This window comes from Cololabis saira, chromosome 1, assembly GCF_033807715.1.
Source record: "Cololabis saira isolate AMF1-May2022 chromosome 1, fColSai1.1, whole genome shotgun sequence".
Classification (NCBI taxonomy): domain Eukaryota; kingdom Metazoa; phylum Chordata; class Actinopteri; order Beloniformes; family Belonidae; genus Cololabis; species Cololabis saira.
Window position 1 is genome coordinate 7,712,616 of NC_084587.1, and position 15,068 is coordinate 7,727,683.

A 15,068-nucleotide genomic window follows, 5' to 3' on the forward strand; every position below is an offset into this window, starting at 1 on the left:
ACAATATGATTTATTTTTTGTACTATGTTTTGTATGTTTGATCTGAATAAGTTGATCATGTGAGAAGGGTAGGCGTAAATAAGCAATAGCTTCATTCATTCAGAGCACGAATACAAAAGCCGCAACATGAATACTGTACAAAAGTCCCGAGGCAACAGCAAAGCCCCGAGGCGAGTGAGAAGCTTACAGGTCACGGCGAAGGAGGTTCCTAATGAGGCGCTCCTTGTACGCCGTGAACTCACTGAACATCCATCCATCCATTATCTATACACGCTTTATCCTTTGCAGGGTCACGGGGACTCACTGAACATCCATCCATCCATTATCTATACACGCTTTATCCTTTGCAGGGTCACGGAGACTCACTGAACATCCAACAAGAATTGCTTTTTAGTCTCTTTATCAAAAGCCACCGACACACAAGGACGACACGTGAGAACGACGCAATTATCCGATTCGAAGTGACATTAAAACAGCCAAAACACAGAAAAGCGTGCCACGTTCAAGCATGTCCAGAAACCCGTTTACTCATTTAATTGCAGCTGGTGCGGTTTGATCCGGTGAAGCTGTTTCAGCCACAGATATTTCTCAGGATCATTATTTTCATCCTATTTTTACATCTCCTTAGAAGTGTCTGTGCAGGAACGTCCAAAATGCTTTGCAGATTCAAAATACCACGTTATTGATCATCGCTGTCGCCTCGACACCAGGTGCTATAGTGGAGACTTTTACATGGCGCCTTGTCCTCTTCTTTCAGTCCTTATGTCAGAAATCTGGGTGTGATTTTTGATAGTTTTTTCAAATTTGACAGACAAGTTGATAATGTCGTTAGGAAAATCTTTTATCAGTTACGCCTCCTAGCCAAAGTGAAATCTTTTTTAAATCGTCACGACCTGGAGAAAGCTGTTCACGCTCTAATCAGCTCCAGATTAGACTATTGTAATGCACTATATGTTGGCGTCTCCAAGTCCTCTATTGGCTGCCTTCAACTAGTGCAGAACGCAGCTGCCCGTCTTTTAACTGACACTAAAAGACGTGAGCACATTACTCCAGTCCTCTATTCACTCCATTGGCTTGCTGTCCATTTTAGAATTGATCTTAAACTTTTAATGTTTGTTTTTAAAGCCCTCTAGAACAAGCTCCCCTGCAACTTATGCACTATCTCTGACCTGGGCCTTTTTAAATCAAGGCTTAAAACCTATTTATTTAGAATGGCTTTTAATACCCAGTAGTGTGGTGACACTTTTTACTTATTTCTTTTATTCTATTTATTTTTTGCTCTGTCTTATGATTGTATATTGTATTTCTGTATGTTTTAGGCCACGTTTACACATAGCCGGGTATTTACAAAAACGGATATTTCCCCCTCTATGTTTTGAAAAATACCATCATTTACACAAATCCGAACAAAATACGCTCTTAAAGTGCTATGAGCATCCAAACCTACAGGGGGCAGTGTAACGAGAAGCATAAAGTCATGCTAGCCAATCAGAATCCTGGAAAAAAACGTCAACAAATGACACGAGTAACTTCCATTTACTTCCAAGATGAACGAGAGTCTTTCGTTTGGAGTGACAGAAAAGTGGAGATACTTTTAAAGCAGCACAATGTAACTTTCAGCTTTTGTTAGTTTGGCGGCTCCTTTTGACAAAAGCGGTAGTGCTTTACCAGAAAGAACACTACGTTTCCCATGAGCACCAGCGCGTACTGCCGGAAAACTCCCGTCCCCGTCGCTGCATTTGTTTTGATGAGTGAGACGGGACGGACTTTCAAAACTACTTTTCTGTTTCCAGCGGTCGTTTGCAGGATGGATAGCGGAGAGGTAATGTATCTATTTTTGGCTAAACAATATCATATGACGATGTTGAAAATCACTAAGTTCAACTTGGTTTTATTAAGTTGTTTCAGCGAGATAATGCGCCCTACAAACTCATGCGCTCTGCACCTTTTTCCTGTCACGTTTTTTAGAGGGACTTCGTCATAAATTAGTACACCAACATACTTACTGACAAAATAAAAAAATACTTTATAACCTGTGAATAACTGAATGCCCATTCCTTATATTTTGCAGATCAGCCCTGCACAATTGAGGTTGAGAGATACCGGCTAGAGATAGTCGGGCTCACCTCCACACATAGCTTGGGCTCTGGAACCCAGCTCCTTGAAGGGGGCTGGACCCTCCACTACTCTGGAGTTGCCCAGGGTGAGAGGCGGCGGGCTGGTGTGGGCTTGGTTATAGCCCCCCAGCTCAGCCGCCATGTGTTGGAGTTCACCCCGGTGAACGAGAGGGTCGCTTCCCTGCGCCTTCGGGTCGGGGATAGGTCTCTCACTGTTGTTTGTGCCTACGGGCCGAACAGCAGTGGGGAGTACCCAGCCTTCTTGGAGTCCCTGGGAGGAGTACTTGATAGTGCTCCAACTGGGGACTCCATTGTTCTACTGGGGGACTTCAACGCTCACGTGGGCAATGACAGTGATACCTGGAGAGGCGTGATTGGGAGGAACGGCCTCCCCGATCTGAACCCGAGTGGTGTTTTGTTGTTGGACTTCTGTGCGAGTCACAGTTTGTCCATAATGAAAACCATGTTCAGGCATAAGGGTGTCCATCAGTGCACGTGGCACCAGGACACCCTAGGCCGGAGGTCAATGATCGACTTTGTTGTCGTTTCATCTGACCTTCGGCCGCATGTCTTGGACACTCGGGTGAAGAGATGGGCTGAGCTGTCAACTGATCACCACCTGGTGGTGAGTTGGATGCGCTGGCGGAGGAGGAGGTTGGACAGACCGGGCAGACCCAAACGGATTGTGAGGGTCTGTTGGGAACGTCTGGCTGAGCCCTCTGTCAGGGACATCTTCAACTCCCACCTCCGGGAGAGCTTCTCTCGGATCCCGGGGGAGGCGGGGGACATCGAGTCCGAGTGGACCATGTTCTCTGCCTCCATTGTCAACGCGGCGGCTCGAAGCTGCGGACGCAAGGTCTCCGGTGCCTGTCGTGGCGGCAATCCTAGAACCCGGTGGTGGACACCGGAAGTACAGGATGCCGTCAGACTGAAGAAGGAGTCCTACTGGGCTATGTTGGCCGGTGGGACTCCTGATGCAGTAGATAGGTACCGGCAGACCAGGCGGGCCGCGGCTCGGGCAGTCTTGGAGGCAAAAACTCGGGTCTGGGAGGAGTTCGGGGAGGCCATGGAGGAGGACTTTCGGTCGGCCTCGAGGAAATTCTGGAGGACCGTTCGGCGCCTCAGAAGGGGGAAGCAGTACTCTGCCGGCACCATTTATGGTGCTGGTGGGGAGCTGTTGACCTCGACTGGGGACATTGTTGGACGGTGGAAGGAATACTTTGAGGATCTCCTTAACCCGACTGACATGCCTTCCACTGAGGAAGCAGAGGGTTGGGGCTCGGAGGCGTGCTCATCCATCACCCAAGCCGAGGTCACCGAGGTGGTTCGTAAGCTCCTCGGTGGCCGGGCACCGGGGGTGGATGAGATTCGCCCTGAGTACCTCAAGTCTCTGGATGTCGTAGGGCTGTCTTGGCTGACACGCCTCTGCGACATTGCATGGAGGAAGGGGACAGTACCGCTGGGGTGGCAAACCGGGGTGGTGGTCCCTCTGTTTAAAAAGGGGGACCGGAGAGTGTGTTCCAACTACAGGGGGATCACACTTCTCAGCCTCCCGGGGAAAGTCTACGCCAGGGTACTGGAGAGGAGATTACGGCCGATAGTCGAACCTCGGATTCAGGAGGAACAATGCGGTTTTCGTCCCGGTCTTGGAACACTGGACCAGCTCTATACCCTCCGCAGGGTGCTCGAGGGTTCATGGGAATTTGCCCAACCAGTCTACATGTGTTTTGTGGATCTGGAGAAGGCATTTGACCGTGTCCCTCGTGCCATTCTGTGGGGGGTGCTGAGTGAGTATGGAGTCCGGGGCCCTCTACTAAGGGCTGTCCGGTCTCTGTATGATCGAAGCAGGAGTCTGGTTCGCATTGCCGGCAGTAAGTCAGACTTGTTCCCGGTGCATGTTGGACTCCGGCAGGGCTGCCCTTTGTCACCGGTCCTGTTCATAATTTTTATGGACAGGATTTCTAGGCGCAGCCAGGGGCCGGAGGGGATCCGGTTTGGGAACCTCAGGATTTCATCTCTGCTTTTTGCAGATGATGTTGTCCTGTTGGCTTCATCAGACCGGGACCTCCAGCATGTGCTGGGGCGGTTTGCGGCCGAGTGCGACGCGGCAGGGATGAGAATCAGCACCTCCAAGACCGAGGCCATGGTTCTCGACCGGAAAAGGGTGGCATGCCTTTTCCGGGTGGGTGGAGAAGTCCTGCCTCAGGTGGAGGAGTTCAAGTATCTCGGGATCTTGTTCACGAGTGAGGGAACAATGGAGCGTGAGATTGACAGGCGGATCGGTGCAGCGTCCGCAGTAATGCGGTCGATGTACTGGACCGTCGTGGTAAAGAGGGAGCTGAGTCGAAAGGCGAAGCTCTCGATTTACTGGTCAATCTACGCCCCTACCCTCACCTATGGTCATGAACTTTGGGTAGTGACCGAAAGGACAAGATCGCGGATACAAGCGGCCGAGATGAGTTTCCTCCGCAGGGTGGCTGGACGCTCCCTTAGAGATAGGGTGAGGAGTTCAGTCACCCGGGAGGAGCTCGGAGTCGAGCCGCTGCTCCTCCACATTGAGAGGAGTCAGCTGAGGTGGCTTGGGCATCTGTACCGGATGCCTCCTGGACGGCTCCCTAGGGAGGTGTTCCAGGCATGTCCCACCGGGAGGAGACCCCGGGGAAGACCCAGGACACGCTGGAGAGACTATGTCTCTCGGCTGGCCTGGGAACGCCTCGGACTCCCCCCGGAAGAGCTGGAGGAAGTGTCTGGGGTGAGGGAAGTCTGGGCATCCCTGCTGAGGCTGCTGCCCCCGCGACCCGGTAACGGATAAAGCGGGAGAAGATGAGTGAGAGCCCTGCACAATTTTACAGTTCTCAGGAAAAATACTAGAACCAAAGACGAATCCCCTGAATGTGAAAACATTCTAATTTAGATTCTTATTGAACATAGAACTCTACATTTACATTTGTATCATAACAATTCTGTCTCTCTTGTCGGACATCCCTCCTCGTCTTTCATCTCACGCCAGCGAGTGAACGCCGGGCCAATAGTTATTCTTGTCCGGGCATTTATTTATTTTTTTGTATTGTATTTGTATTTTTTGCATTTAGCTTGTTACTCTCCCGCTTTCTTTTTTGCCTCCTCCGATAAAACTTTTATTTTCTTCATTTTTTTCGCTGCTTCGGCCATGATACCAGCTTCTGCTGTATCATGGCCGTATGCCGTAAAGCAGTCAAAGCCGTAAAAATGTGTAGTTTTTTAGTGTGGAAGGGTTCCTACCATGCTCCTCAAAGTTACATAGTGCCAGTGAAGGCGATACAGACCCCTCAGACCATAACAGAGGTTCATTAAACCTGTTGGAAGTTGATGTACCATCACAATGACTCTGGAAATATTAGATTAAGGTGGAAAAGTTACATAGTGCTGCTTTAAGTGTGACTTTAGAATATAAAACGGTGTGTTTCTAACTACTCTCCAGTCCTGCTGTTATAAATGCTGCATATTGAAGGTATTTATTTACTAAGTTGGAAGCATTTCGTTGCCCTGTACTTTTGACATGTGCAATGAAAATAAAGTTGAATCTAACAAACCTAATCTAATCTAAGTGTGAAATGCATCGCCCTCCACTGCGTACAACCCTGAGTTGTCGTCTTCAGTCTGTTTCCACTTACATATTCGATCAACTGACACCAAACCCTGTATTTTTGTGCAGAAAAAATACAGTTGTCTCTCTGTCCCTTGATGGATAACAGCAATCATGTCTGTTACTTCCCAGTTCAATACAGGAAAACACAATGTTCTCATTCTCTGGCTGCAAATGACATAGAAAGGATGCATTCAGACACTCAAAAGTGTACAAAGGTTGTCATGGTGATGACAGCTGCCTGCCTTCCCGTTAATGCCATTTTCAATGTTCCTGCATTCCAGCCTCCAACCTACAAAATGATTTCTCCTCACCTGTTTCACATCCTACAGTTTGATTGAACTTTTCAGCTTCCCCAGTGTCTCCCAACAGCGAAGGGACGGATCCCGACTGTCGGAGGTGTCAGAAATATGAGAAATAATTCCATCTGACAGAGCGAGTGCCGTAGAGCATCGCTGTGGAAAATGAGCCGTGGCTTGCATGAATAGGAGTCATTTTAAAGTAAGTTAAAGTAACTGAAGACCATTTCTATTTGGGCGGCGTGCTTATTCCCTTCATGAGGGTCACAGTTCACAGAATATCGCTCACTTTTTTGAATTTGTTAAACGTAATTGTTTCAGCTTCTGACCTGGAGTTTAAGTAGAAGAAGAAGAAAGTAAAAAATAGGCAAATGACTCATTCAGAGTCCTCAGTGGCACCATTCAGGAGGATTGAAAGGTTATTTTAATTAAGTAAAAGCGTTGCAGTGTATGTGAACACTTGCCGACTGCTCGCAATTAATGTCAGTCAGCCTCAGAGGAGACCGGGCAGGTGTATCCAAGATCTAAATATTAAAGGAGCCGTCTGTAAGAAATGTCCAAAACTGGTACTGCAGTCACTTTCAAAATATTGTTGAGCGGCGTGTACCCTCCCCCTCTTCCCCCCGACCAGAGGTTGCCAGGTAGGCTGCAGAATGCAGCAGGAACGTAGGCTGCCATGGCTGCGATAATTAGAGCCGAGCTGGCAACCCGGATGCCGAAACAATACTGACTTGGTGATTGGGAGATAGGTGGAGGGTGGAGCTTCAGAAACAATACTGACTTGGTGATTGGGAGATAGGTGGAGGGTGGAGCTTCAGAAACAATACTGACTTGGTGATTGGGAGATAGGTGGAGGGTGGAGCTTCAGAAACAATACTGACTTGGTGATTGGGAGATAGGTGGAGGGTGGAGCTTCAGAAACAATACTGACTTGGTGATTGGGAGATAGGTGGAGGGTGGAGCTTCAGAAACAATACTGACTTGGTGATTGGGAGATAGGTGGAGGGTGGAGCTTCAGAAACAATACTGACTTGGTGATTGGGAGATAGGTGGAGGGTGGAGCTTCAGAAACAATACTGACTTGGTGATTGGGAGATAGGTGGAGGGTGGAGCTTCAGAAACAATACTGACTTGGTGATTGGGAGATAGGTGGAGGGTGGAGCTTCAGAAACAATACTGACTTGGTGATTGGGAGATAGGTGGAGGGTGGAGCTTCAGAAACAATACTGACTTGGTGATTGGGAGATAGGTGGAGGGTGGAGCTTCAGAAACAATACTGACTTGGTGATTGGGAGATAGGTGGAGGGTGGAGCTTCAGACCAAAACAAAAAATGACAACATAAACATCAGTTGAGGGCTGCAACTCCTCTTTTTAAACTGGAATATCCTGGCTTGAGTGCGGTTGTCAGTGACATAAGTATTTGAAATGAACATGATTTTTAAATGTCTGTTCACATTTCGGGGTCATTTTATGATTCGTTTTATTATTGCTCTTACATACAGCTCCTTTAATGAGAGAGTTTTCTAAAAGGCTACCAGATTGATGTACAAGGGGATGACTGCTACAAGAACTGATATAACCACTCAAATGCTCAAAAACAGACAAAGCTTGTGTTCTTTAAGTTAAATCAATCAGAACCTGAGCCACCTAGAACCTCAGAAGGTTTCTGGAAAATTTGAAGCTGTTTCTTTTTCATCCTCAAAAAGAAACTACCACTTTCATGGTTAATTTAAATTATCAATGTTTTTCTCAGAGTGAAACTGATGAGCATTTAAAAATACCAATAAAAGCCTGTGTGTCTTCAAACTTGATATGAAGTGCTTTGCTCCAGACAGGTCACTAAGGGTTAAATCACGGACAAATGGACTCGCATCGTCCTATCAGGATCACAGCATGACTTTTATATTTTATTCAGGACAGAATGCAATGAACAAAATAGTGTTTTTTTTGCATTTCATCAAAATTATTAGCTCTTTTTGAATTTAATGGGAGCAACATGACTCTGAAGATGGAAAACATGCAACAAAAAGGTGCCAAAACACGTGGTATAAAAATAAATATCTGCAGGAACATATCAGAGCTTTATAGCTGAACTGACAACTGTTGAATCACATGACTGGATATAAAAACAGCACACAACTGAGAACGTGCCTGGTATGTTAACATTACATACTAAGAGTTATTCAGATAAGTAGAGCATAAATAACATGCTAAGAAGTTTACCAAACCATCCGTGTCACTCCAAATAACTAAAATCCAATGAAATCTTCATCCTCTGTGTCACTTTTAAACAACTCCGCTAACTCCAGAGGTGGAAGATTCCTAGAGCACCCTCTTGCGGTTTAGTGTGAAAATAACATGTGAAATGATAAATCGGTAATAATGTGTTATAAAAAATGTCACACATAAGTCGCTTCAGAGTATAAGTCGCACCCCCGGCCAAACTATGAAAAAAAAATGCGACTTATAGTCCGGAAGATACGGTACTTTGCAGGAAAGAGTGTATTCACCGGCTGCTTTAATGGATGTATGAGCTGTTTCTGTCACGGCTGGGGTTGTTTAGGACCCAGATGCAGGAGAGCGAGAGGCAGGAGTTCCAAAAAACGGGGTTTATTTCACAGAAACCAAAAACCAAAAAGCTGCTTAGCAGGATCAAAAAAACTCAGAACTAGGATCAAAACCTAAACACATGGAAACACGGAGGGAGCAAACAGTACGGAACGACCAGGAGCAAGGGAAAGACAAGACCAGATATACACAAGGGGGTAACGAGACACAGGTGTGAACAATCAGGGCAGATGGAAGACAGGCGGGGCAAAACAGAAACACAAACTGGGGGAAATGTCAGACACTGACAGTTTCTGCAGGTACATACCAGTGTAGTGTCCTCCGTGCATCCCTCCGTGATGGTTGCACACGGCGTAGAGGTCGTACAGGTAGTCGTGGGGCAGGGTCAGGTCTGCGGGCTGGTGGTGCTGTTTCCTGGAGGGCTGGGACGAGCCCTGCTGCAGGTTCTTCATGCTCTGACTCCTCTTGGTCACGTGAGGGGCCATGTCCAGACCAGAGAGGGGGAACCTCACCAGGGTGGACAGCTTGTTTCTTCGCTCACCAACCTGTGTGAACACATATTATTCTTGTTATTAAAAACCTTTATATACCATATTTTCTGCACTATAAGGCGCACCTACAGAGCTGGAGGTAGCAGAGGTGAAGATGCTGAGGTTCTCTATAGGAGTGACCAGACTGGATAGAATCAGGAATGAGGACATCAGAGGGACGGCACATGTTAGAGGCTTTGGAGATAAAGTCAGGAGGCCAGACTGAGATGGTTCGGACATGTCCAGAAGAGAGATGGTGAATATGTTGGTAGAAGGATGCTGAGTTTTGAACTGCCAGGCAGGAGAACCAGAGGAAAACCAAAGAGGAGGTTTGTAGATGTAGTGAAAGAGGACATGAAGGTAGTTGGGGTAAGACAAGAGGATGCAGAAGACAGGCTCAGATGGAGGCAACTGATTCACTGTGGCGACCCCTGAAGGGAAAAGCCGAAAGGAGAAGGCACACCTAAAAGCCTTTAATTTTCTCAAAACCCGGCAGTGCGCCTTATATAGGATCATTACGGTAATTTCTGTTATTGTAGTCTGGGGGATTTTGGGTAATGTAGCCGGTGTCGCCGAAGTGTAACTGTAATTTATTAAAGTCCCACATCACCTGTGTAAAGACCCCCTTTAATAGAATAGAATAGAATAGAAAGCCTTTATTGTCATTATACTGGTACAATGAAATTAGGCACCAGCTCCAGTCAAAGTGCACATATGCAAAGACTATGTAGACAAGGACTGCGAACAACAAAACGAAAAACAGGAAACATAAATATATATATACACTATAAAAAAGAGTGAATGGGAGGATAAAAGAGGACAGGATTAAAGAGACACGCTTACGACGCAGAGTTCAAACTCAAGGCTACCAGCCACGCGGGTTGCGTGGGAGCGGTAGATGGCGGAAGGGGAACACGTTCACCCAGACGGGACGGCATCTGGATGCCCGGGCTGATATATCAGCCTCAACTGTGGGCCGAGCTTTTACAAAGGCAGGAATCGTCACAAACGTTCAAGACAACAGCAGCGACGCTGACTAGCATCTTGGCGACCATTGGATGCTGCACTCGCCCAGCTGTTCCGTCCCGACACAGAAGAAGAAATTTTCGAGGGATTTGGGGATTGAACTGCAAAAGTTCCCCTCTTGGGGAGTTTTTTGGGGAGTGAACAAAGTTTTCAGAAAGCTGGTTTTTATTTTGTTAATAAAGTTTTGACTTATAGTACTTTTCTTCTTTGTTTTTTTTTTTATTATTTCCTGAAGCATTTTGTAGCATTTCCTGTAGCGCAGCTCTATCAGGTAGTTACGTAACTCAACCCCAGCCACTATAGAGGGTATGCATTGACGTCACTTCCCCACTGGACCACGACCCCTTACTCGCACTGAGCGGCAAAACATCAGCAAAAATGGCTGCAACTAGTGGAAAAGACGGGATAACAGCCGATTATCAGCTTAAATTAGAGTCAGTTGGACTTGACAGTGACCCGTAAAGTTACCCCAAGAACCAGTGGTCCATGGACATTAATATTTGGCCACGAATCGAGTTTCCTGATATTTAAATGTACTTGATTTCTACGCCGGGGACGAAGTAAAGCTTGAAGGCATAGAAAAGTCTTGACGCTTGGTCCTACTTCAAGGCAGGATTTGTTGGCGAAATTAAAGTGATGAGGACACCGAACTTTATGATTTGACGGTTTAACGTTAGCTACCCAAAAATCCAACATTACCTGATACAAAATGGGAACCGCAAATCCACGTTTCGGTGCCTGGAATCCAGTTGTTTCTGCAGCGATCCATTTGTCTCTCGATAACGATAACTCAGATTTCTTGCTAAATCTATGAGTACAGTCGATCGCACGCCACTCAGTGGGCGTAACCCGCTGTGAAGTCGCATCTGTGACGTCATGCGCATTCCCTCTATTGTACGGTATCTTACCGTATGTTCCATGCGCCTTATAATGCAGTGCGCCTTATATATAAAGAGAGTTTGAAATTATGCAATTTATTGAATGTGCGCCTTATAATGCAGTGCGCCTTATTGTGCGCAAAATACGGTAAGCATTTACACTTGAAATATGGAACACTGTTGTAAGAAAATACAAACTTAAGAGGGATCTATGCACTCTGGGAGTATTTGCATATGACCCAAAGTTTAAGCCAGGGAGATGTGATCCAGCTGTCAAAGAACTGGCACAAAAAGGTGCGACAGTAACATGTACAGTATCCAAAGGTGGACAGTTTCTAAGCTTTCAGGATCTAAAGTAGGGCTGAAACGATTTCTCGAATAATTCGAGTAATTCGATTACAAAAAATGATCTAGGAATTTTCTCTGCCTCGAGGAATCGTTTAATTTATTTATTTATTTATTTTATTTTTTTCGTTTAATTTCACCAGCTCAAAGCCTCGTATTACGCCTGGACTACATTTAATGCGACACAACGCGCTGACGCTGCGCCATACATCCATGCGCTGCGCACGTTAAAGGGGGGAGAAAGAGGCGGCGGGTATGTTTGGTTTTAGTAACATCATGCTCAGGCAGTCTGCAATGGCCCAGGCGGGAGACTAATGTAGTTCAGTGCTTAACTTTTATTTTTAATCCACGCTATATTCTTTTGGTCCGTTCTCCTATGTTCCCCCTCTCCACGGCTACGCCGTAGGGTACGGCGTAGGGTACGCAGCGACGCGCACCATTCTGCGTTGTTGTAACGTGGAACCATAAATCAGCCTTTACCCGGTATATAAACCTCTGTTCCCGCTACAGTTTTAACTAAAAGAAAAGGCAGAAAATGTCAGAAAAATAAAAACGTAATAAAGCTAACTGGGTAGTTTTCATTTCATTTTATCTCTGTAGTCATTCATGGATAAAACAAGCAGCACTGGTGCCTAATGTGCTCCAATAGAGCAGGTCTCATAATTATATTTTGACACTGCCAAAACTCTATCTTAAAACTTAACTACAACTTAAAATTTGCTTTACACAAATGAAAGTTCAATTGAAACACGTGGGAAAACACCTAACCTTTTAAGTTATGTCTGATATCAGGTGTAATGGCATTTTTAGGTTAGAAATAAGAACATTTCTTGGTAAGATCCTTAGTTTTTTGAGTGAAGGCAGTGAATTTGGTCAATTGGTGTAAGTTCAGGGTTTTTAAATGCACAGCCATGAACCTACTGTATTATATAATTTAGTCTTGATGTCAATTAACATCTAACATCTTATGTATATTTATAATTGCTCTTTAACTAAACAAATATATGTTTTATCCGATTACTCGATTAATCGATGGAATTTTCAGTAGAATACTCGATTACTAAAATATTCGATAGCTGCAGCCCTGACAAAGTACAGTCTCGAAAACAAAGACTTTTATAGATATTTGCAGTTGAGAGACTATTTTACAAAAGAGATAAGACCAAGCAAATCTACAAATGAGGTGATTGGAGTTATTATGAAATCATAAATACAGAAAGGGTCTCGGCCTATTTCTACTTTTTAATCAAGCTTTGACTGAGAGCAGGAGAAAATCAACGCTTTATATAAAAGCAAAATGGAAAGCAGAGCTAAACATTCAAATACAAGAAGAGGAGTGGTTTCTATGATTTTATTTCATATCCAACTAGACATAGTGGCAATCTTCATTTACCCTTCTGTCGAACATCTGGTCATCAATTTAATATTACATTTAGATCCAAAACTCTGCAATGATTTGAATGTGTCGCTGAAGTCAACATTATCTTTGACCTCCTTCAGAAAGTTATTAAAAAACATCTTATTCTGTCTTAACCTTCAATGTCTTTATCTTTAATGTAATCCAGACCTTGTATCCATGTCCTCTTTTACGTTTATATTTATAATTTTTTTAATTTGTTGTACATTATCTTTGTTATTTCATCACAGTTGTTGATGGGAGTGGAACTCTGTACAAGCCCTTTGGCCTTCGTTCCCTCCATGCACTGTTTTATTAAATTAAATTAAATGAGTGGTATCATATGTGTGAGACACAATGTACATCAACAAATTCATTAATATGGAGAGAGTTGTGCTGGAAGAACCTAACTCGGTACTTCATAACACCAAAGATCAAATCTAAGCAACTCGCTAAACAACCAGACTGTAGGAGACTGTGTGGGAGTGCGGAGGCAGATGATACACGCTTCTGGAAATGTACCAAAATTAGTTTCTATTGGCAAAGTGTTAACTCAGTCCTTAAAAATATTACAGGGTATGAAATACCAAACACCTGTCCAGTGATGTATCTTGGGAACATTGAGAAGGTTATAATTAAAAAAGACTTGTACTTGACTAAAGTGCTTATTGCAGCAATCGAGAAAGCCGTAACAAGGAACTGGCTCAATGTGAAAATGAGAATGTGTAGCACGTTATTACAATTCAAAAGCACCTATAAATACGAAACGATTAATACATATAAGGCAAAGGTATAATACACATAGGCATGTACCTATAGACATGTGTGTATGTATATGTGTGCATGTGTGTGTGTGTGTGTGTATATATATATATATATATGTATATACAGTATGTATGTATGTATGTGTGTGTGTGTGTGTGTGTGTGTATGTATGTATGTATGTATGTATGTATGTATGTGTGTGTGTGTGTGTGTGTGTGTGTGTGTGTGTGTGTGTGTGTGTGTGTATGTATGTATGTATGTATGTATGTATGTATGTATGTATGTATGTGTGTGTGTATGTATGTATGTATGTATGTATGTATGTATGTGTGTGTGTATGTATGTATGTATGTATGTATGTATGTATGTGTGTGTGTATGTATGTATGTATGTATGTATGTATGTATGTATGTTTTGAAAGAAATGCTTTAGATATGAGTCATAGATTTAAGAAAAGAGGTTATAAACACAAAACCATAAATACAGCATACAACAAAGCTAAAAGTGTCTCTAGAAAAGAGTTACAGGCAACAACTGAACTCTAATCAGGTATACTTTGTCACACAGTATAATGACTTGGATTTATATAGCGCCCTTCTAGGCACCCAGAGCGCTTTACAGAAATCATTATTCATCCATACACATTCTCTCTAGTGATGGTAAGATTTTGACTCATTTGACTCATTTGTAGCCACAGCTGCCCTGGGGTAGACTGACGGAAGCGTGGCTGCCATATCGCGCCAAACGGCCCCTCCGACCACCACCAACATTCATACACATTCACACGGGGCAAGGTGGGTAAGGTGTGTTGCCCAAGGACACTACGACAGGAAACTGGGACAGAGCAGGATTCGAACCGTCGACCTTCGGATCATTGGACGACCCGCTCTACCACCTGAGCTACTGCCGCCCCTTCAGTATAGCAGTGAAGCAAAGGGAATAAAACAAATTATTGAAAAAAACTGGGATATATTGAAAAGTGACAATTTACTCAGAGAGGCACTTCCAGATTCTCCAACCATTAGCTTCAGGAGAGCCCCAACACTCAATGATAAACTTGTAAAAAGCCATCTCCCCCCTGTACAACAGAAAACCTGGTTGAGCACGAGATCAGGTAACTGCAAGTGTGGTAATTGTAATCACTGCAGCAATATGACAAAAACAAATGTTTTCACTGATGTCACATCGGATCATAAATATAACATTAAGTCATTTATTAATTGCAACACTTCTTTTGTAGTTTACAGACTCGAGTGCCCATGCGGTAACTTTTATATTGGCAGGACAAAACGCAAACTGAAGGTAAGATTGGCTGAACACAAACATGCTATAAGAACTGGCAACCCACTATATCCTATGGCAGTACATTATAAAGAACTAACCATGGCAGCTGTGATTCTTTAAAGATAACTGGCATAGAGCACATAGAAAACTCAATAAGGGGTGGAGACAGATTAAAAAAGCTCTTACAGAGAGAATCGTTCTGGATCTACACATTGAAAGCTACCCATTACCCAG

At 44.3% G+C, this 15,068-nt stretch overlaps 1 protein-coding gene across 1 annotated transcript in view; it reads right to left on the reverse strand.

Moving 5' to 3' along the window:
* Window positions 1-15,068, reverse strand: part of usp43a (ubiquitin specific peptidase 43a) — a 305,451-nt gene that overhangs the window by 67,262 nt on the left and 223,121 nt on the right. The window contains exon 14 of the mRNA XM_061733346.1: window positions 8,918-9,155. Within this exon, the coding sequence (XP_061589330.1) occupies window positions 8,918-9,155 (238 nt within the window). The remainder of the gene's footprint in view (window positions 1-8,917; window positions 9,156-15,068) is intronic.